The following is a 24177-nucleotide window of genomic DNA, read 5'->3' as shown; positions in this document are numbered from 1 at the left end:
TTATGCTTCATTGAAGCCACATAAATGTATATAAATGTAGAATAAAAAAAACACCCAAACTAAAAACAAATGAAACTCATATTAATCTTTCAATTCTTTTCAAAATTTTAACATTATTTTCTTAATTATTAATACTAATAAATTAAAACACTTAGGCCCTGTTTGGGAGAAAGCTGAAAGCTCAAGCTGATTGAGTTAGCTGATTTTGACTAGCTGATTTTATTAACTGATTTGACTAACTTATTGTATTAACTGATTATATACAAGTGTTTGGTAAATAGCTGATAGCTTAAAGGTGATTGAGTATGTGAAATGACCAATAAGCTAATTGTGGGGTAGGTAGTTTAGATAGGATTTTAAATTAAATGAGGTTATAAGTGTCATTTCACAATAATTAATGAATAAGCTAATTGAAAAAGCTCCTAAAGTGAGCTTTTTCAAAAAGAGCTTATTTAGTGGAATAAGCTCTTTCAATAAGCTTACTACCAAACACTTGTATTAGCTTGTTTGACTGGTCAATCAGCTAAAGTTAGTCAAATAAACTATTATACCTCCAATAAGCTTACTATCAAACAGGGCCTTAATAAAAAAAATTATTAAAAAAAAAAATCTATCAACATCCCAGGGCCAACGCCTGGGTCAACACACTAGTTATCTAGTAAAACTTTGTGCAATTATTACGAAACGGATAGAGTATTCGACAAATTTCCTTTTAACAACTTCTCTTGATCTTTCTTCCCCAAGTAAACAATAGAGATATCCAGAAATCAGAGCACCTACAAGGCTACAATAAAGTGGTTTATCCACAAAAATGGCGGTTGTTACCTGTACTTCATCCATTCCTTCACTAATTTTTCAACCAAAATTCAACCCACCTAAACTCTCTCTCTACTCTTCCTTCACTACACCTAAATCCAATTTCTTCACATTTACTTCCCGCCAAACTCTCATCAATGCAAGTTTTGTTAATAATATTAGGTACCCCATTACTTTGCTTAAAGCTCAAGCTTCCTCTTTTAATGGCGAAAAACAACCTATGCTTCCTCCTTTCAATGTTCTCATCACCGGCTCTTCTAAAGGTATTTTTCATCTTTTCCCATATTTTTTTTTACCCTTTGCTTTTAATTATTTCCCTTGATTAACAATTAAATTTTTATCTTGGAATTATGTGTTGAAATTTATTTATTTTCTGGGTTTTTTTTTCGAGTTCATGGGGTTTTTAATTGTGTGTAATGGGTTAATTGGTTGTCTCGAAATTAATTGCCTGAAAATGGGTTCTGCTCTTCTGATTTCTTTGTGAAATTGTGCAATTTTAGTTTTTATACTACTGAATTTTAAGTGTAGTAGATGACAGAAAAAATAGGCTGTTCTTGCTATTGTTTAATGCTCTTGAATTTTCCTCCTGTTATTGGCTTAAAGTAATAAAATCAATAGTCAGTGGGACTTATTTATTTTTAAGAATTCGCTTTTACAGTGAAATGAGTTCGTAAGCCGGATTGATCCCGTGCAATGTACGAGTTTAGTCATTGATTATATCGAGATGTGAATTGTGGCAATGTGAAATCAATGTACAGGTGTGGAAATTGGACACTGGAATAAGTGACTGAAAGGAAGGGGTTTAGATTTTTAGAAAGAGAATGAAGAGTCAAATGACTCAAATTAGTTGTTGGTCATTACGTTGAGATTGTGAGCAGCTTACCGGGTACCCTTTAGTCTTGTTTCTAGAGGGTAGTGTACTTGTTTGTATTGATTTACTTAGAAATTATCACTTCACTAATTGGATTGGTTGTATAAGCACCTTATCGGAATTGAGAAGCATTGGGTTGGGTTTGCGAATTAGTAAAAGGTTAAGTATGACAAAGCAAATGCCAAGACATATACGATGTAGCAATATGTCAACGACTCAACGCCATGTCATAAAACTGCTGCACATTTTAAAATTTACCATATATATTTAATTTGTGCCGTGATCTGTAATTATTGTAGTTGCTTGTGCAACTATATTTTTTTCATTTAGTTATCATGCTATTTAATTTTACTAATCTTGTTTTAATACAAATATTGATCTCCATGCGTCATTATGCCATTTGAGTTGTAATCTGATTACTATATCAGATTATTATCTCCCTCAGCACCCTCTTTATCAGAACAAATAGGCTGTGTTGTATTTGTGGTCTATATTTGGGAATTGTGTGAGATTGTCAAATACAATTTAGTAGTATAACTGTTTACTCCTACAAAAAATATGAGCTCCCTTGGGCAATGGAAGAGTTGAGACCTCATTTTCAAATGTCTTATTACATGATGAATTAGTTGCATTTAAACGAGCAGGCTATTGTAAAGAAGTATTGGTTATATTGGAAAGCTCAAACGCTCTATTATTATATGTCCACAAAGATATAGGCCAGATTTCTTGATTTAGTTAGTTACATTTAAAGGCTATTTAAAATGGTGGAAATGTAAATTTCTTAAAATGAAAGATGTTTGCGTTGTTTCAACTCCAATAGTCCAATTCCTATAATGGCTCTCAATCATATTTTGACAATAGTAAGGATGGAGGAAATATTAAATTAGGAATGTGGCTTATGTTTCTGATTAGGAGGGAGTATCAATTACACCATATTGATGTTAGCCATTTGCTTGGTGGTGGACTTGAAATTCATCGTAGGTTTTGTAGTTTAAAAACTAAGTAGATTTTGTCTTTGCAACAATATGTTACTTAGAGTCTTTTAGAATCTAAAGAAAAGACAACTCCAAATTTTTTCTTTAACTGTTTACTTGTCTGATGTACATGTCTGATGTACTTAGCTTAAATTTCTCTGACTTGTACACTCTATCAAGTTATCTGGATCTTCCTGGATCAATAAGAAAAAATTGGCTAGATAGTGTTCTTTACGTATGGTAGAAATCCCAATCCGAAACCGTTTCTTGTCAGTTTTCATTGATAATCTAGACTATACGATTCTTTTTATACCTTTGGGAAACGGGAAATACTAGTTGAAATGTGATCATAATTTTTTTGGGTTTTCTATGGATGGGGAACTATTGATGTTCGTGGCTTGCAATTAATTTATGGTTCGAAGCATCACCAAATTGGTATGTGAGTTGGAAGAATCCGAAATCAAATATGGCTAGGATATGTAAGAGCTAGGCATAATTTAATTGGTTGCTTAACTTTCTTGATCTGCCTCCATTTTTTTTCCCCCATTTTCTTTTTACTTTGTGGCATTGATGTTTTGTTTGCTGAACAGGGATAGGGTATGCACTGGCTAAAGAGTTTTTAAAAGCAGGTGACAATGTCATTATTTGTTCAAGGACAGGTGAGAATCATTTATAGTTATGTATTGTCAAAAGAATCAAATAAATTTATTTCTGCGTTCACTGCTATCTTCTTCAGTTTACCAAAAAAATAAAAAGATAAATAAAAATTCAGTATTAATGAATTTTATTCATCAATTCATCAGTTCTAATAAGTAAAATTGGTTGTAATCAGTTTTTTTTTTAAAAAAAAAACCAGGTATAATCAGTAATGTCATTTTTAAATTTTTAATCAGTGGCCTACTGCAATTAATAGCACTAGAAATCAATAATGATCAGTTAAATCAGTTTTTTGATCAGTAAAGATAAATTCAATTCTGCAAATTTTAGTTCAACTGAGGGCCTTAGTTTACAAATCACCTTGGGCTTGTTTGGACTTAAGAGTACAATTGGTTGGATATGAGCATATGCAAGTGTCAAAAGTTTTAAACTGGATAAGTTAGAGTGTGCTGTTTATTAATCATTAATTTCAGCATGCAATGGATTGTAGATTAGCAAGGGGTGGTTTCACTGTCTTATCAAGGTCTGAAGCGCCCAGATTGGTCATATAGGTTTTTTGAGCAACTGACTTTATGTGAAGTTCTGATGAGTCTCATTCATGAATTTTAAGTGATTATTTGAAGTCTTCACTCATGCATGATGTTTAAATTAATGACTTGTGGTTTGATCTTTGAGTTTGTAACTTTAAATACGTACTCGATTTGATAGCCTTGCTTTCCGCTGGATTAGGTTGCTAATTCATATTGAGAGCATTAATTTCTTGACTTTGCCTAAAGGAAATCTGTTAAAATTCTAAGAATTTTTTGACGGTTAACTGCTTAGTTTTGAGAGTTAGTCGGGTTAGTTTCATAACATACATAAACTTAATTATGCAAAGATACCAAAGTATGGGTTAGTAAAAACACTAGAGGATTTGGGTATTAACAATTAATCTCAGTGAATCCAATAGGTAACTCATCTCATGCAATGATTTATTGTATTTTTTTAAAAAAACTTCTATTATTGTATTTGTTGTAAGTACGACATGTCTTTCAGCTTGTCACACTAGATGTATATGTTTTTTCATCCACCTCATGGTTTACATTTGCATTTGAGTATGTCTTTTATTCTATTTTGTTAATATCTGGCTGTTCTGGTGATCATAACTAATGATGAGTTATTAAGCTTGACACCTTGACCTCAGTATTAGTGTAAATCGATATATGTCTTTCAAATAATGGTATAACCATTCTGTTGACAGGTGAAAGAGTAGAATCGGCAGTTCAGAGCTTAAGAGGAGAATTTGGGGATCTGCGTGTGTGGGTACCTCCTTCACAACCTCTTTTATCTAAACCTCCTTTCTATAAAAGTATAGCTTCAGTTATATTTTCTTTAGTGGCATCTAACTCTAATGTCCAACTTTGAGCATACTAGGTTCAACAATTTTCTTAAGTAACTTTCTTTTTGCAGGGTACCAAGTGCGATGTGAGGGATGGGCAAGATGTGAAGAATTTAGTTGCATTTGCACAGGAAAAACTAAAATACATTGATATATGGGTATTTAATTGATCCTTAATATTATTAACCTTCTGGTGTCAAAAATATTAAAGATAGAAATAATTATTACTTCCCAAGAGTAACGTGTACAGGGAAGCACCAATATAATGTTGGGTGGGCTCAATGACACATTGCTATAGCTTCTACTCGAGTCAAGCTAAAGTTATATATTTTTCCCTTTTTTGGGAAAATTTCCTATCCCAGCCCCCTCCCTTGCCCCCCCCCCCCTCCCCCCCCATAGGCTAGTCTTAAAAATTTTCTTTCCTAGTAGGTCCTGGTATGCACAAAGCTATAGTTGTCTCAAATGGGCTAGTTTTCTACCCAAAAAAAAAAAAAAAAAAAAAGGATTGTTGACCCCAAATCTTGACCAGGTTTTGAGAACCTGTCTAATACTGAAGGGTCATGGCTCATGGGCATAATATTTAAACCAAAAACCTGAAACAATCCAGCAATCGGCAAATATAATGGATAATGGATTATGGATATGACCTGAAAATCCATTCTAACTTGCTGGATCTGAAAGCCATTCAAACTTGCTTGACCAAAAGCCCATTTGACTGGCCAGATTGACAGATCTACTTGTACCTGTGCTAATGCGATCGTGGGATGACCTATGGTGCCAATATTTTGGGATTCTCATGGATTACAAATTTTAGTTTAGAATTGATAATGTTACTAGTCAAATGAAAGCATTCAATCAACCGAGTCAGAAACTGCATGATTGAACACATACTTATCTAACGGTGTGTGATATTATTGTCAGATGGCTACTTTTGTATTAGGGCCTTAAAACACCCAATTAGGTGAACTGCTTGAGAGAACAGTGTTCATGAAATTTGCTCGCAGATGATTACATAACTTCTTGATCTGGCATGTTAGTGACCTTTTAGATTAATCTTGTATTACTACTGATGCAGATTAATAATGCAGGATCTAATGCATATAGCTATAAGCCTTTGGCAGAAGCATCAGATGAGGATCTGATGTGAGTATATTTTCCTTGCCTTCATCTTTTCTCTCATACTCATGCAATTGGCATAATTGGCAATATCCTTACGGTGTCAGTTGTCAGCATCCTATTAGATGATTAATAACATGCATCTATGCAGTGAGGTGGTCACTACAAATACCCTAGGCTTGATGCTCTGTTGTCGAGAGGTAATAGGCAAATAGTTCTCTTTGCTTTCGAAGGATACACGAATACTCTATCCTTGAACTATATTGTTTTATAGGCTATGAAGATGATGTTGAACCAACCTAGAGGCGGTCATATATTCAATATTGATGGTGCTGGTTCTGATGGAAGACCAACCCCAAGGTATCTTAGATTCATTGTGTGTATAATGTTCCCACTTCCTTGGCTCCAAAGCCTCCAATGCCATATGTAATAGAACTGTAATTGATGTTCCAAAGGCTTTTCTTTATTATTAGTTTTATTTTAGTGTTACACTTCTAGCGGCACACAATTTTAAGTAATTTACTTACTTTTATATAATAAGTTGTAAATGGGATTAAAAAATTTATAAGGGGAGATAGTGGTGGTAATAGTTTATTGAAAGGTAAGGGATGTGAGATTAGAGAAATATAACAAATTTGGGATGGATATGCGTGGGAACCATGAAAGGAGACAGATAGTGATATTAAAATGTAGCTTGCCAAATAAGGCAGTGTAACACTTTTTAATAAGGCCCGATCAAGGGAAGTGCAACACTTAAGAGAGAAACGGAGGGAATTTGCTTATCAACAACTGACCAGCCCCTGATAATTCTGGCTGAGCAGACTGTATATCTGCAATATTACAGTTCCCATGAGCAAAAGCTATCATTTTCTTTCTGTAAACTTGTTGATAAGATGTAGTTGCATAGCTAGATTTGAAAATTAGTAACTGATTATTAGATAACATTTACTGTTAGCATTAAAGTACTCTTTATTTAGTCATTCTTTAGATGGGACACCCCTTTTGGAAGGTTTATGTTATGTTGTTTTTGGATGTTCACTAATTAGATTTGCTGCATATGGAGCGACCAAGCGCAGTGTGGTGCATCTGACTAAATCGTTACAGGTGAGATATAAATTATATCCCTGCGTAATTTGCCTTTTTTTGTGTTGAATATGTGTAGGAATTTCATTATTTTTGTACAATGCCATTTATATTGAGGCCTAGTAGTGTGTGATTGAACACTGAAACTTGAGCTTCAGAATTTTCATATTTCTAAATCTTTTAGGATCTAGAGGAGAAACCTTAGATGAAGGACCTATCTTAAGGTGGTAATTTGTGTTTTGTTTTTTTTTTTTAAATCGAAGAGATAGCAAGGATGATGGGTTAGGTTGGTAATATAGGGATGACCATTGGATGTTTGGCCTTGTTAATAATCATGGAATGATAGATTATAAAAAAAATTCAAAATATTCTGAAGTAATTTGAAAGTGTAAAAAACAAGTTTTATTCTCTTCGTTACGCAGTCAAGAGCTCATGTTAGAGTCTGCTTAGGTGAACTTAGACTCATCACACATGTTTAGTATTAACAATGAATTTGACTTTTTGACTAGCTTAGTAGCTTATACTCCTACTTAAGGGTTACCTGGCTGATAGTATGTATTAGAATAAAAAAAAATATTTGAAAAGTATATGTCCATGATGGGTAGTAGTTCATTGTTTCTTCATCTTATATTCATCTGGAAAATATCATTAGTTTTATTTTATTTTATATTTATTTATTTATTTTTTTATTTGCCGGGTTGTGGTGGGTTCTAACTGTGATGAAGGGTTACTGACGATGGTGGTTTTATTTGTTAAGACCTGCATTAACATCCTCTCACCATCAGCGCAAATGTAGCTAGAGGGACCTGGACTAGCAATAGGTTTATGATTATTCTAAACGTCCATACTGGGAGCTCTAAGAGCGCTAATATCATCATATTTGAAGTTAAATATTCAAAATATACTCTGTTTAAATAAGTGCATCACTTGTATATGCATATAGTTTTTGGAAATTGAATTGATGTGAAAGTTATAGTGTGAAGTTGGAAACATAATATGTTGATAAAAAAGTGAAGTGAGGGATTTATCCACACATAAAAGGAGTGTGAGTATGGATGGGGGCCATGGAAAGAGAAAAAAAAATATATGGATGGGGGGCATGGAAAGAGAAAAAGAATCATAGCAAGTGGGGTTAGTGAGATGGGAAAGAAATAATAAAATATAGATGGATAATATAAGGAAGTGATGCATAAAAATGGGCGAATAAAGCAAGTGATGCACTTAATTATAAATGGGGGTGTATAAAAAAAACTCTTTGTTGATCCATTTTATGCATGTTATGAATGAATTTCTGTTAGCCTGCTATCCCATGCTTAGACAGTGTTTTGACAAATAAGCAGATAAGGTAAGGGCTTTGTAGAGGAAAATTCTAAAGGAGAATATGAACTTTAAGTTCAAATTTTACCATGATCTTGCAGTTAATGACAGTGGGGTTAACAGTATTATTATTATTAACCTAGATCATCCTAGAGATTGTTTGTCAAACTGTCACTATCAATGCACATTTTAGCTTGATTAAAAATACCCTGAACAGAAATAAAACATTTCCAGTCGAGGAAAAGGCTACAGATTCATTTTCTAAGCTAATACAGCATTTTAATGGGACTTTCTGCTTGCAGGCTGAATTGCAAATGCAGGATGTGAAAAATGTGGTGGTGCATAACTTGTCGGTATGTTATAACTTATCTGTTTTTCAAATTGTGGTCCTTGTGCTAACTATTCCAGAGAACTCAATGGTTTATAGAATTAAAAGAAATGGGGAATCAAACACTCCGCATGATCGTGATGTACGCTTTTCCTTTAGATGTCATTTCAATATTAACAGTTTTCTATCTCATAATGAAAATGCAGCCTGGAATGGTCACAACTGATCTTCTGATGTCGGGTGCTACAACAAAGCAGGTTCAATTGACAACTTTTTTTTTTTTTATATTGTTTAATTTACCATTCAATAAAGGATTTATTTTTTATTATTTCATCTGCAGGCAAAGTTTTTCATAAATGTTCTTGCAGAACCTGCAGAAGTTGTAAGATTCCATCTTAATCACCAATTAATCTGTTAATGAACTTGTTGCCTACTTGAAAATGGTTGAGCATTCCATTCCAAATTGTAGTGCACTAATGCTCTCATTTTTTTGTGATGCTTTGCTATGTAATGTAATGCCTTAATGTAATCATAATGCTTTTAGAAGTCAGAAATTGAACCAAAAAGTTTTCCGTTGAACTTCAGACCCATCAAGTTAGCCAACAGAGCAACAGCACCTAATGCTACAGGTTTTGGCTGTGGTAATTGATGTCAAGGTTGATGCTGCTGAGATTTCACTAATGATTTTGGCTTAGTATATTGCGGTGTTCTAGGTGTGAAACTACAGATCAGGTCTCTTAATACAACACTGGATAGCTGGAATGTGCTGGAACAAAGCTACAAGCCCTAACAAGGATATGAGAGATATATTGCTTTTGTTTACTGAATTAAAATTTAGTAATAATGCTGTATTCCTCTATACAGGTTGCGGAGTACCTTGTCCCTAACATTAGATCAATTGCTGGCAATGGATCAACAAAACCAACATACATACGGTTTTTAACTGGGGTGAAAGCCTACTCACAGATCTTCTCAGTAAGTTGAAAGAACAAAGAGATTTTTGCTCTGTTGTCAATGGCTTCCTGGTATATATTGTCTGAAATGAACTTTGTTTCAAATTTGCTATGCAGAGAATTTTCTTTGGTGCCAGGAGGAATAGATATGTGCTTGAAGATTGAAAAGTTTGCAGCTCAAAAATTTAGTGTATTAAGTTTCTTCCCTATTATTTTGCCCATTTTATAACTATATGGAATACTGGAAGCGATTATCATTAAATATCTATCTATTAACTAATACTAAAACAAAATGTTGCTGACATCATCCCCTCTACAAATTGTAATTGTACACATGTTACTTTGACATAAAAAAAATTCCCGCCAATTTGCTATGTTGATGTCATAAGTTTTTATTTTATTATTTTTTTACTTTTACTTTTGTTTTTTTATCTAATAAACCTTTCATATGTTTTATCCTTTGTACCTTTCGAGTTCTTTTTTTTTTTACAAGTATGTTAATGTTTCGATGTTTATAAGTGTTCATTGTGATTTTTTTTTTATTATTTTTATTTTTATTTTTATTTTTGTGTATGTTTTACAAGTAATATGCTACACTTGAAATTACTAACTATGTATGCAACATATTAACGGAGTAGAAAACTTTCTTTCTCCGTATTATAAACAAAGCTCATAATGTGTTTGTTTAAAATCGTGCATCGCACGGGATCTAAACTAGTATACTCACTAAAACACACTCTAATTATGACACGTTTCCACTCTTGACGTGTCCTTAGTATTTTCTCTTAATCTATTAATTATGGAGACAAATTTTATACAAAAATATTATTCGTATTATTTTTATTAGATACTCCATTTATATTTAAGATAAAGAGATTTCACATATCTTTCTTCAAAAAATATTGACAACTATTATTCAAAAATCATATTCTTAACATAATTTGTGACATGTTTTACGGTACCCTTTCTCACAACCCTTTCCGTCAAATCAATTTTTTAGGGTTTTTGGGTTCAATTTCTTTTCTCTCCTCTCAAATCATACAACAACAACAGCGGCGTAGCTTTAGGGGCGCTCATGGGGCGGTGTTTGAGGCAAACGCGGTGGTCGTGGCAGCTTCGGCGTTTGCGGTGGTGGTTTCGACGGTACAGTTTTGTAGGTTGTGTGCTGTGGGGCTGCTGCGAATTGTGTGTTGTTACTCGCCGGCGGTCAGGTGGAGATGGAGGGTGGTTTCGATTGTTGATGCAGTTTTGTGGCGAGGTGGAGTGCGCTGTAGTTTGTGGCGAGGTGGAGTTTGCTGCAGTTTTGTGTGTTGGAGTATGTTGCAGTTTGTGGCGAGGTGGTTGTTGATGCGGCTGCTGTTGTGGAGTTGGTGGTGCATTTGGAGGTGAAGGGGTGGTTTTTGGGGTCGCCGGCAGCCATTACGGGGAGGGGGATGGCAATGTAGTGGCTGAGGAGGAGGAAGGGTGGCTGGGAGGTAGCAGGACTATGGCTGGGCCCCACTAACGGCAAACTTAACAGAAGATAGATGGAAGTACCAAAAGCAATATTTTTAAAGTTTGATGGGTACCAAAATAAAATAAAATTTTAAACGGGTACCAAAATTCAACAGCCCTCATTTTTGAGGTACCAAATTCCAAAATTTCCTAAATTATAATCACTTCGTACTAAATTACTATTTCTGTACATATGAGTCTAGGGGTGAGCAAAAAATCAGGGTACCCTGAATCGGAACCGGAACTTGTTAGGAATCGTAGGTTCCGGAAGAGGTTCCGATTTCGGGTAGCAAATTGAAGAACCTGTTGTAACAGGTTTTGGTTCAGGTTCTCGATTTTTTGGAACCAGAACTTGTAGGGTACCCTGTACCTGATAAAAGTATCACTTAGTTTCAAATCATACACTAATTCTTACTCAATTTTTAAATAATAAATATCAAAATTACAATTATAAAAATATACAAGTATATATTAAATTTGTTAGACAACTACTATTAGTTTGTCTTATTTGCAAGTTGCAAATATTATAAATTAGTGACCAACCAGTTTTTTATTTAAAATCCGCAAAAAAAGTTAGTGAGTATATTATAATACAGGGTACCCTAAATCGGAACTGGAACCTGTAGGTTCCAGTTCCCAATTTTCAGGAACAACAGGTTTTGGTTTCGGTTCCCATTTTGAGGAACCTGTTACAACAGGTTCCGATTCTGGTTCCTGAAATTTTTACAGGATGCCCAATTATACTTACCCCTACATATGACAACTCCCCCTCCATCTATCATTCCATTTAAATTTTCAACAATATCAAAGAGTGGTTTCGATCCTAATTTTTCATTTTGTTAATAATTGATTATGTTCATTTTTGTACTAGCTTTTTTTAGTAGTCAAAAAGTCATGGATGATGTTTATATAACAATGCTATAAATCTTGGAAGAAAAATTACCTTAATTTTTCAACGATTGAAAATTTGTTCAATCACTTTAAGATTGAATTCATATCATTATCTCCCAATATCTAGTCATGGTTCCGGACCTCTATAGAGTTAGCGATCTATATGATTGTGAATGGGGTGTAACCTTCACACCCGTGAACGGTTTACAAGTTCCTGAAACTTTTTGGCGACTATTTTATCTCTAGCTTCCTTCCCTTTGGACGCCACCACGCTTAAGTGCATGATCACAATGGGGCTCAAAGTTGACAGTTTGAAATATTCCTTACACCCGCAGGTTGACCAAGTAGGACTCCTCTTGAAGGACTTCGTACACCTATAAATTAGATAAGGGATAAAGAACAACGGAAAAGAGGTTAGACACACAATTTATTGCACACACTCTATTTGTCTATCTAAGTACATTTTCTCTTTCTAAACACATTCTAACTTAAGCATCGGAGGGGGGTTCCCCAAGTCACCCCCGACTCCCCGAGGGCAGTCACTTGTGTTCCTTTGTGCAGGTTACCAGCTGGACCCAGCATATCCCAGTCTGAACCCTTGGTTCCGTACCCGGAACATCATCATTACCCTTGGGTAATGGTTTCCACCTATGCATGTGTTACTTCTCTAAAACCTAATTTAACACTTACCCTTACCCTCCTCAAAAAAAATAAAGGAAAATAGGTTTAAGTGATTCCTTTTATGATTAAACCAAGCAAATGAAAAGATAAGAATTAAATAATTCCTTTCCTACCAATTGGATGTTGGTGTAGTGGTGATTGGGACTACACTTGGTAGAGAAGACCTGTGTTCGATCCCCCGCAACAACAGTACAATTGGGAGGGAAGTGGAACGTAACCACCCAGAACTGATCCTCGAATTCAGATTAACTCAAAGGATGAAATGGGTGGAACACCCAAAAAAAAAAAACAAAAAATAATTCCTTTCCTCTCACTTGTTTATTTCACTCAATTTCCATTAGTCATTCCAAACAACCCCCTAAGAATACTACCAAAATTTTCCAATCGATTATCTCTAATACTGTAATGTAGGGCCATTTCATTTTCGAATTTAATTTCTTAAAGGGATTAGGACCAATATTATCTTCAACACTATATTTATGAGAAAAGATATAAAATCTCTAATCAATAATGTAAGGTCCGTGAACTAAATTGGATTAGGGCCAATTGTTTATTTGGTTTTCTTAGCTAGTACGTTTTTAGGTTGGCATTTTGCAACTCTAAAGTGCTCTATTATTGTTTTTGTTGAACTCTAGTAATGTCACTAGTTTTTCCTGAAAACAAATAAAATAAATAAAGACAAAAATAGTTTATGTGGTGTGAACTTCTAAGAGGCTGCAAACAAGTTTCTTACGAGTAGTGTTTTTTTTTTTTTTTTTTTTTGACAATAGCAATCTTACGAGTATTGTTTATGTGTGATGACTGATGAGTCATTGAGGTTATGTTTTTTGATTCATATGAGCCACAAGGGCGGGTACAACGGGGGGCGGGGAAATTCCAGTATATGCTGGGGGCAAGGATCGATCCCGTAACCTCGAGGTTACGAGATGGGAGTGCTACCATCAAGCAACTCCACATCCTTTCATTGAGGTTATGTTGGTGGACCAGTTTCATATTTTGTTATGTTGTAAATTACTCCGTAGTTTATAACAGATATAAATCGAATTCATTCATATTTTTGTATGCATCCAAATTCGTTTGAATCAGGATCAGATTGTTTAATTTTATGTTAAATCTGAGTTTAGAGCAAGTCAAACTTAGTTCTCTTATGTTGCAACTTGCAAGGTATTCTGAAAATCTGATATTTTCATATGTATCTTCTAAGTTTTTGTCTAATCTCATCTCATTATAACAAAGGTACACAATATTTAGGTCTTGTTCATTTTATATCTTTGCTGAACTGAAATTATTTTAACTAAGCTTAATTTTTTTTTTCTTTATTTATTTTGTTGCACTTTAATTATTTTTAATGAACTAAAATTACTTATATTGAATTGAAATTATTTTTACTGAACTGAATTTATATTTACCGATAAGTTTCTTATTTTAAAGTTTCTAATCTTTTACTAAATTGAAATTATATTTATTAAAATGATATTATTAACTTAATATTTTTTTAAAGCTAAAATGAACATGACCTTACTCGGTTTCCATTTAGACTTTAAGTTCACCTATGATATAATCTAAATTTTAATCTTTTTATGAATTGGTTGTTTGATTTAACCTAACTTTAACTTTATATATTAAGTCGTAGGGAAATTTTGTATCAAATTGGATCTTCTTAGACTTGTATTAATGAGTATTTAACAAATATGTTATTTTATAAAAAAAATTCTAGCAAAAACTAAAGATATTTAACAATAAAAATTCCCACATATAGCAATAAAGTATAGTCCAAATTTATTTTTTTCAAATATGATATGAACTAATTAGTTTATCCTTTTAGATATGAAATAATTAACTAGGTTAAAGGTTTACTAATATTTGGACAACTTCTTTTTGGGTTAATAAATTACGGAGAAAAAGTAGCTGCATGTGAAAATCATACCAATCACATATACTTCTGTTTTTAATACTTGCAACACTTCTTAAAAATGGAAATGTCATAATAGTTGCAATACACTATAATTGGAAAGTTATTTGGGGAAAAAGTTATTATATTTCCCTTATTTAAAGCACATGACCCACTAAATTATACTCCTAACAATCTCTCACCCCGATCTAAAGTGTATTAAATCATGTGAACCACACTTTTCTTAAATATCACGAAAAAGTGTGAGTTGCAACTATTGAAAGCCGAAGGAAGTATATAATATAATTAAGGGAGGAGCTTAGAAGATGCCTCCGTTTCAATTAATGGACACGGTTTAACTTTTTTCACTATTTATATACTACTTTATTTTAAACATGCAAAACATCATTTTTGTTTTGGTGTTTCACCCGATTCACCATTTGGGCTAATCTGGATTGGAGGATCAGTTCTGAGTGGTTAGGTTCAACTCCCCTTCCAAGCAAAACATCTTTAATTTGGATGAAAAAACTAACTCTATTTAGTAGTTTCATAATTTTTTTTCCCTCTTCAATTAACCTCATTAGCTAACTCTCTCTCTTTCTCCATAATGGTGGATTTAAGGCTTTGCAATTGACAGGGTAAAGTTGTATCCCTTAATCAAAAGTAATTACCTAAGTCCTCTAACTAATGCAGATAGGGAAGTAGGGTCGAATCCACAGGGAAACTAGTCTTTCTATTCCTAATTAATTATTATAATCTAAATTATCAAGGTAACCAATGTTGTTATTATTAAAGTCTATACTACGAAGAATATGAGTAAGGAAGTAATGCAGGGAGAAATCAAATAATAAAAGCCTAGGGCATAGGTTCACTAATAAACAATATTCCAGACTAAAACATAATAATCAATCATCAATGCATCAATTAATCAGTTCATAAAGGGCTTTCGCTACGTATTACGATCACAGAGTTAATTTTCCGGTATTAAATCTCATCTCTTGAATCTCGACCTAACCATTTATAAATTAATCTGCCTATTGAAACTAGACCTAAACATTAATTCTCATCTCTCGAATCTCGAATCAATATTGTCAAACTCATACAATTAAACCAGGCCTAATCTAATTGCATAGCATTAATTCAATCAATAGGAAATTAATTAAGCATTAACAATCAACAATCATAATTTACCCCTTCATATTATTTATTAGATCCCCATAAACTCTAGAAAGTAAACTACTCAGACATGATTAACACTAAACAAATCAAAGCAATTAAACAAGTCATAAGGAATTGAAGGAATAAAAATACTGAAATTAATAAAGTAGAGATCGTACCGAATCGACGGAATTACAAACGGAGTTAAGAACAAGAGTAAAAGTTTAGAGAGAGAAAATCTAAGTAGAGAGAGAATAATAGTAAGAGTATGTAAAAAGAGAAGAAGATCCTAAACTTGCTTAATAAAATTACATTTATACTAAGCAAGAAATTCTACGCTAAACAAACTTAATCCGGAGCTTAATCCTCCTTCAAAAACTCGCGCCTGATCGGGCACCGTACCGCCCGGCCGGGCCCGCCTTTTTGTCTCGAAACCCCTTCTCGCGCGCGACCACCAGGCGCTGCTCCCTTTTCTTTTTTGCTCGCCCCGCCCGGCCGGGCGGGGCTACCTGGCTCCGGGCGGCTTCACTTGGCACCAATCATCGACTTCGATTGGGCCTCGAATCTTCGGCCCAATCGGATTTCCTCTTTGGGTCTTTGAAACTTGGTCCAAATGCCTCGGAATTTCCAACACCGAGCCCTTAATCACCGATTTGATTACTCCAACCGGCCTTGGGCTTCAACAAGTGGTCGTGCTCCTCCAATGCTCGTAGTCGCTCCTCGAAAATCCGGGAAAATGCTCCTAGAGTGCAATTTCCCTACAAAACTCAACCAAAACTACGAAAACACTAGAAAACACCAATTAGTAATAAAAGTGGCTCGAAAGAGCAAAAAACACTACTAATTATGAGCAAGGGACGGGGGTAAATCATTATATAAAATAGACATATCAGCAATGTCTCTCTCTCCTCCTCCTGCATTTTTTTTAAAATTCACATAGGTTCTAAAATTGGGTCCAACCTTACATTTGAATGTCTCTACAATCTAAAGACCCGCATATTCTTACATGCATCCTCATGCATGTAGAATAGCTGCAACATGCTAAAAACATGACTTTCTTCAAGAAACTCAGCTCATCTCAAATCATACAACTCATAATCATCTCAGCTCTAACGTTTCTTCTCGTGTGAATTTTTGGTTTCCTTTTTTATTTTTTTGGTTTCCTTCTTCCAAATTCTCACTCTTCTCAATCTTTTCTTTCCTGATTTTCATCAAAATTTTCGATAAAAAATTTCATTATAATTTTCTTTTCCTCTGTTTTTTCTCCTTCCTTCTTTAATTTCTCTCTCCTCGGTTTTCTTTTCATTTTTCTCTTTTATTTCAATTTTTTGATTGAATTTGTTCCTTAAAACATGGAATTTCGATTTATGTATGATTTCGGATAAGCTAGTTTTTTCGATTTGTATATGAATTTCGATTTATGTATGAATTTGATTTATGTATGAATTTTTAAAAAGTTAGTTTTTTCGTTTTATGTATGAATTTCGATTTTATTATATTGTGTGGTGAATTTGTGCTTAATTCCGATTGATTAAGTTTTATCTGATTTTTTTAATTCATATGAATTGAATTTTGTTAGCTTTGATCAATTTCATTTGTGTATGAATTTCATCTGATTTTCTAATTTTTTTTTATCAATGAACATAATCATGCAAAATATGAACAAATACATAGGTTCCCTTAAATGTGAACATTAGCTTTTCAGAAATTGAATATAGGCATAAAAAATATGAACATATGCATTTCAGAAAGTGAACGTAACAATTCAAAATATGAACGTAAGAATTGGTTACCTTAAAGTGAATCTAAGCATTTAAAAGGTGAAGAGATATGCGTAAAAAAAAAATATGAACATATGCATTTAAGAAATAGAACATATGCATCAACAGACTTAATGAGAATATTTCATGAGCAACACATATTTACATCATGAACATTTGAAATTATTTATGAACATATAAGATATTTTTGGATATAAGGCATTTAATTAAGAACATAAAAATTGAAGAAATTAAAAATAATATGATTATGAAACATATGCAATATAAGTATAAAAAATATGTACATATTAAAAAAAATGTGAATATATAAATTCCAAAAAAAGAAAATAATCATGCAAAATATGAACATATTCATAGGTTCCCTTACATGTGAACATTAGCTTTTTCAGAGAGTGAACATAGGCATAAAAAAATATGAACATATGCATTTTAGAAAGTGAACATAATCATTCAAAATGTGAACATAAGCATTGGTTTCCTAATATGATTATGAAACAAAAAATTCAAACAAAGTATCAAAAAATTTGGACGAAAATTAACAACAAAAGTCAGTGATGTTAATAAAAATTTACAAAAATTCGGCAAAAATCACAGAAAATTTACCTTTTTTTGGAACAATCCTTTTGATTTTGCATCTCTTCTCGTATATCCATTGTTGATTTTTCAATTTTTAGTGAAGTAAAATCATGTAGAGGAGAGAGAATGGAGTTTGGAGAGAGAAAATCAAAGAAATTAATTGAAGAATTTTATTTTTGAAAATTTAATGAGAAGTAAAACAATATTGAAAATCAAAATATGGTTTTGGAGTGGGTCGCGTTAGGAAGTGAAGGTTTGGGTTGGGTCACATGTTCGTTTTGGGCGAGTTTAACAATTGGGCCGCTTCTTTATTGGGGTGCTTCTTTATTGGGCCGCTTACCAATTTAAATATAAAATCAAAAAACATATATGTGAAATAAAAATAATATAAACCAAATTTGTATTAGGAAAAGAAACAAAGAGCTAAGAAGATTAAGAGCTATTTATCTATCCATTTATTTATTTTTGACTATAGAGCTATTTATCTTCTTTCTCTTTTCATAAAAAATATTTTAATTTAAATTAATGAAATTAATTAACGGGCTCCATAATATTGCCCATTTTTCTGAGTAGAATAAAACCTTTGAATCATTCAAATTGATTCAATTTTACAAAATCATAAAAGACCAAACAAACTTAGTTTTCCATCACATTGTGAGTGATGTGACTATATAACATTTGCAAATTTACAATGGTAAAATACTTTCATTACATTTGTATCTTAGCTTAAATTCACAAATGACAACAAATAATCCATGATATTTGCATTGGAAACAGAGCAGTTAGTGTGCACTATTAACCCCGTGAACTATCAGAAACAAACGTTGCCGCCAAAGAAAACAAAAAAGCACATTAGAAAGGTGAAAATGACTTTATCCTTTTGTTTATATCTACACAACCAAATAAAATAACAATATTTGATCAACAATTTTCCCTCCACAACCACATTATAGCAAGTGGTTTTGCTGGATTCACATTTTTTACAGTAAAAGTTGCAATTTTCTGACACATGCACAAACAAATGTCTTTGCTCATTTCATTTCTCCTTTGCATTACTGCATTTGTCTGCACCCCTTCATTATTTATTACTGCACTAATGCCTAATGGTACTTAAATCCTCAAGTCGGAAAATGTTTGATTGATCCTAAGCGTTAGGTCTAGTTACGACTATTAACCCCTTGTAAAACGACGATTGTGAATCACAGTGTTAGAGTCGTTATCCCTCGACAGACAACGGTGGATGTAACATTGTCCTAGACTCCTAGTATTCCCTTACTAATTTAATTTACTATGTACACTCCTCAGAAATTCCTGCCATAAAACACCTTAGAAAAAGCCTTAACTGTTTGGAATTTTTTTGCCAACTTTCCTGGGGAGCTCAGATGGAAAAACCTTTCCAATCTCCATTTTTGCTCCTCCTTTTCATGATTTTGCTACAACCCCACTTCTCAAATCAGATGCCACAATCACAATTACAGGCATTTTTCACAATTCACCAGATTCTGAACTACCCATTAAACATAAACAGTTTAGACCAAAACATTGATATTTGCAGCTTTGAACCAAACCCATATCTTACAATTGCATGTTATGAAGATAACATTACTCAAATTCATACTCAAGGGTTTATTGGGTTTGTTCCAGTTTCAGGTAATATTTCAATGGAAGCTCTATTTGGTGCTCTTGCAGCTTTACCAAGCTTAAAGGTCCTATCTTTGGTGTCCTTAGGTTTAAGGGGTCCTCTCCCTCAAAGTATAGGTAACTTAACTTCTCTTGAAATGTTAAATCTTAGTTCAAATCAATTGAATGGTACTATTCCTGTTGAATTGTTGGGTTTAAGAAATCTTCAAACTGTTGTATTGGATCATAATGAGTTTATTGGGGAAGTACCCTTTTGGATTGGATCACTTTCTGAGTTAAATGTTCTTAGTTTAAAGAATAATTCATTAAATGGATCATTACCCACTTCATTATCAAGGTTGGAAGGGTTAAGGATTCTTCAACTTTCAATGAATAATATTAATGGTGAAGTTCCTTGTCTTAGGAATTTGACTAATTTGCAAGTTCTTGATTTGGGGAACAATTCTTTAGGACCAAGTTTTCCTACTTTGCATAATAAAATTGTGACTTTGGTACTAAGGAGGAATAAGTTCAGGTTTGGAATTACTGATAATATGAGCTCCTTTTATCAGCTTCAGAAGCTGGATGTTTCATATAATGAGTTTGTTGAGCCGTTTATGCCGTCTTTGCTTTCGTTGCCTTCGATTCGTTATGTCAATTTTGCTGGGAATAAGTTTCATGGAATGCTTCTTCAGAATATGACTTGTGGTGCAGACCTGAACTTTGTGGATTTATCATTCAATTACTTGACTGGGGATTTGCCTGCCTGTCTGAAATCAAGAAATAAGACTCGAAATGTCCATTACCGGGGTAATTGTTTGTCGAATGGGAGACAAAGGCAACATCCATATGCATTTTGTCATAATGAAGCTTTGGCAGTGGAGATTTCGCCTCACAAAGGGAAAGAAAAAGGGTCTAAAGTTGTGGTAGCCATGAGCATAGTCGGAGCAACTTCACTTGCAGGTCTTATGGTGTTGGGTGTTGGACTTGTATTCTCTAAACAATCTTTTAAAAAACCTCAAACAAGAGTTATACTTGAGAAGGCAACAATGATGTACCCTTCAAAGCTGCTTTTGGATGCAAGTAAGCAATTTCTTTATTGCTGCTTTACTTACATGGTTATGAGTTGTTTCATTAAGAAGAAAACCATTGTGTGTTGCTGACCTTTCTATGATGCTAAAACCTGATTTTCTGTTGTCAAAGAGCTTAGAATTCTTCTATAATGAGTGTTAATGGTCAATTTGGTAGGTGTTAGATTGTAAAAAGTTTATATGTGATTATGCAAAGAAAGTCTATGGTAATGTTTCTCACCTCTAACGTGTAAATTTTCATAAATTTGCATTACCAGTTTACCACTCATTAACAACTATAGAAGTATAATGGGATGTGATGCAAATTTATACCGAATGATATAGGGGATAGAGTTTTATAACAGACATTGATGTTGAGAATTGACTTGCAAAACTACATACAAATCATTAATATTACCTCTCATTCAAATTGACTGCGAAACAAGCTGTAAATGCAATGGGCTCATAACTTCTGCTATAAATGGTGTTAATGTGATGTGTACGACAAAAATGGACTAGTCATTATTAACATATCCTATACTGTAAGAAGATGATCAGTGAAGAATTTGAGTTTCAAATGAGAGGTGGTAACCACAATTATGAAAGTTTTTATTCACTTGTTGCAGGGGAGATCTGTCAAATGGCAAAGCTGGGACCCCTTGGTCTTCCTGCTTATCGCAACTTTCTCTTGGATGAGATTAAGGAGGCCACAGCAAACTTTGATGCGTCAAATCTAATCAGGGAAGGTTCTTCTGGTCCGGTATGAATTTCTCGACCCCATTAAATGGTTTCTCATGTCAGAGTTGTTTTTGTAGATTGTATTACTACAAAAGCATAATTTGTAGTATTACTTTGTAAATAGTAAATTTGTGAATATTATTTTGTTTAGTGACACAAGTATGTCCTTGATGATTATCAGGTGTACAAGGGCATACTTGCCAATGATAATCTTGTTGCCATTCAATGCTTGAAAGTGAGAAAACGGCGTGGAACACAAGCCTACACGCATGACATAGAGCTGTTATCAAAGCTTAGACATATCAATTTGGTCAGCGCTCTAGGCCATTGCTTTGAGTACAATACAGAAGACTCAACTGTTAGCAGAATATATCTTGTGTTCGAATTAGTTACAAATGGGAATCTAAGAGATTTCATCTTTGGTAAATACTTTAACACAATATGCTTAATGTCGTCAAAGATGCCTGGTTAATATGCTTGCTCACTTTATTTCCTTAAAATTTGTCATTCATCAAGGACAAAAGCCTACCTGGGCAAAGAGAATCACCGTTGCAGTTGAAGTTGCAAAAGGTATTCAGTTTCTCCAGACAGGGATGATGCCGGGTTTGTATTCAAACAATATCAAGACAACCAATGTCTTATTGGATCATAGCCTTCATGTGAAACTAAACAGCTATAATCTGCCTTTGTTAGCTGAAAACATGGATAAGGTATCACTCCAAAGATCATTTTTATTGTGTCTAAACTCTGAAGCTTTCATTTTGACGGGAAAAAAGAGGCTTAGAGCTGATAGTCTGACATAATGCACTTTGGTTATTCTTCTAGGCCAACATGCTTCCATCCTCTGGATCCAAAGAAAATGGTAAAGCAATGTAAGTACCCAATATCAGCCTGGCATCACATTTCAGATTATGCTACTAATCATGTGTAATTACTGCATGAAGATTTGTTCCGCAACCAAAATCTGCAGATTTTTTTTTTTTTTTTTTTTTTTTTTTTTTTTTTTTTTTTATCTTATTTATAAAAAAAATATTGATGAATTAAAAGCATAACATCTCAAGAAAGAGTTATCCTGTAGTATTTATGTATTTTGCCATGATATTGAGCCTTGTGTTGCCAATGTATGTATAATATTTCATTTGCTATCCTTTACAAACAATGTTTTTTAATTTCTTGCATTCATGCAGAGTGAAGCAAGACGAAAAGAGTGATGTCTATGACTTTGGAGTGATTCTCTTGGAAATCATTGCTGGAAGAGAAATGACATCTGATAATGATATATCCGTTGCAAAAGATTTAGTAAGTTTTTGATTTCTGCAAATAAATTATTATGTTCTTTGTTTTTTATCTTTTCCTATGCTCTATGCTACTTGGACTCGGGTGAAAGACACAAGTACATGTTCAAGTGCCCGAGTACAAGTAACGTAGAGCAAAGAGAAAGAATTGTCCAAGCCTCCAAGGTGATGTGTCAAAGGGTCCAGCTTGAGTACTGAAAGGTGAAATGAAAAGTCTGTAACATGACCTATGATTCTTCCATGATATATGTTATAGAACACTATTTATGGATGCTTTGTTTTTATCTGCAGTTTGAAGTTGGCATTAAGGCAGACAGGATAGCCCGAAAACAGATTTTGGATCCGGCAGTACACAAAGAGTGTCCAGACAATTCGGTGAAGACATTGATGGAACTCTGCGTAAGGTCACTTTCAAACGACCCTAATGATAGACCGTCCATTGAAGATGTACTCTGGAATTTGCACTTTGCAGCTCAGATTCAGGAATCGGGCCAAGTAGATGGTTCAAGTGACAGATCCTTATCTCCTGTTTTCACTTCTCAGTGAGAGAAATCCATCTTGAACTTCAACATTATATGTTCTTCCTGAATCCTGACTAAACATATACTGGTTTTCTGTACATCATTTTCTGTAATGCTGTATATACTATTTAGAACAGAAATTTAGTATTCTAGCAACTGAAGATATTGTAGTGCCAATCTTCTGGAATGTGCCAATAATTTACCACTTATGAGTTACGACGGGGAGTTAAGAGTGAAGGAGGGATGTTGTAATATTCATGGCAGCAATTATATAAGCTTGTAGTTGAATGTAATGTGTAATTCTTGTTTTTATCCTTTTTTTTTTTAATTTAATTTATCACCTTTTTTTTCCAAGCAATGAGTTTTGTTAATTCATCAGCAAAGCTGAGGATCAATCTATTACAGTATTTGTTGGTTAGTGGTGTGCTGGGCAGACAGCCTGACAGGAATCACTTGTCAGATCCAAAATGTGGATCACTGATTATGCAATTCGGACTCACATACTCATGTCCGACACAGTTAGATACGAAGTATAATTTTGAAAAAAAAAAATAAAAATAAAAATAAAAAAAAAACAAACCGAAATTTATGGTTTATAAAGTGTGAAGTCATCACAGTCGATACTCAAGTCAGAGTGTTGCTGGAGCTGATATATGTTCTTGAGGTTATTTGAAGAGTTTGAGTAACATGATCTTCTTAATCTATTTAAGGATTAAGAGGATACTCAACACTTTTGATTTATTTGGAATCATCTTTGTAGTTTCTTACTCCATACAAAGGAAAGAGATCGAGTCTCATAGCATAATAATGTTAGGCAATCCAATGCTACATAGAATAATAACTTAATACGCCATGATAGGTGAGAAACGTAAGGTGTTAAGAAAAATCTTAGCAACCAGCCTTTTTTCTGCAAAACTGTTAAAATTCAAACAACCTCAGACCTCAGTGAAACTGTAGTATTTGTTAAG

At 33.7% G+C, this 24177-nt stretch overlaps 2 protein-coding genes across 2 annotated transcripts; both read left to right on the top strand.

Moving 5' to 3' along the window:
- The first annotated feature begins 735 nt into the window (after window positions 1–735).
- On the top strand, window positions 736–9947 carry LOC145603791 (chlorophyll(ide) b reductase NOL, chloroplastic-like). The gene is made up of 13 exons (XM_081659775.1): window positions 736–1079; window positions 3252–3320; window positions 4559–4620; window positions 4768–4854; window positions 5772–5839; window positions 5964–6012; window positions 6087–6172; window positions 6859–6916; window positions 8515–8565; window positions 8747–8797; window positions 8881–8922; window positions 9405–9515; window positions 9611–9947. Exons 1-13 carry the CDS (start codon window positions 812–814, stop codon window positions 9656–9658), a joined length of 1050 nt encoding a protein of 349 aa, XP_081515901.1. The 5' UTR covers window positions 736–811; the 3' UTR covers window positions 9659–9947.
- Window positions 9948–18986: 9039 nt separating this feature from the next.
- Window positions 18987–23613, top strand: LOC145604902 (putative inactive leucine-rich repeat receptor-like protein kinase At3g03770). Its single transcript, XM_081660891.1, has 7 exons — window positions 18987–20668; window positions 21282–21415; window positions 21575–21815; window positions 21910–22103; window positions 22219–22265; window positions 22581–22692; window positions 22980–23613. The coding sequence occupies exons 1-7, from the start codon at window positions 19348–19350 to the stop codon at window positions 23232–23234; spliced, it is 2304 nt and encodes a 767-aa protein (XP_081517017.1). The 5' UTR covers window positions 18987–19347; the 3' UTR covers window positions 23235–23613.
- Window positions 23614–24177: the final 564 nt, after the last annotated feature.

The sequence above is a fragment of the Chenopodium album genome, chromosome 22, assembly GCF_948465745.1.
Source record: "Chenopodium album chromosome 22, dcCheAlbu1.1, whole genome shotgun sequence".
NCBI classification, from domain to species: domain Eukaryota; kingdom Viridiplantae; phylum Streptophyta; class Magnoliopsida; order Caryophyllales; family Amaranthaceae; genus Chenopodium; species Chenopodium album.
The sequence above is the reverse complement of the archived record's forward strand: the minus strand, read 5'-3'. Positions and strand labels throughout refer to the sequence as shown.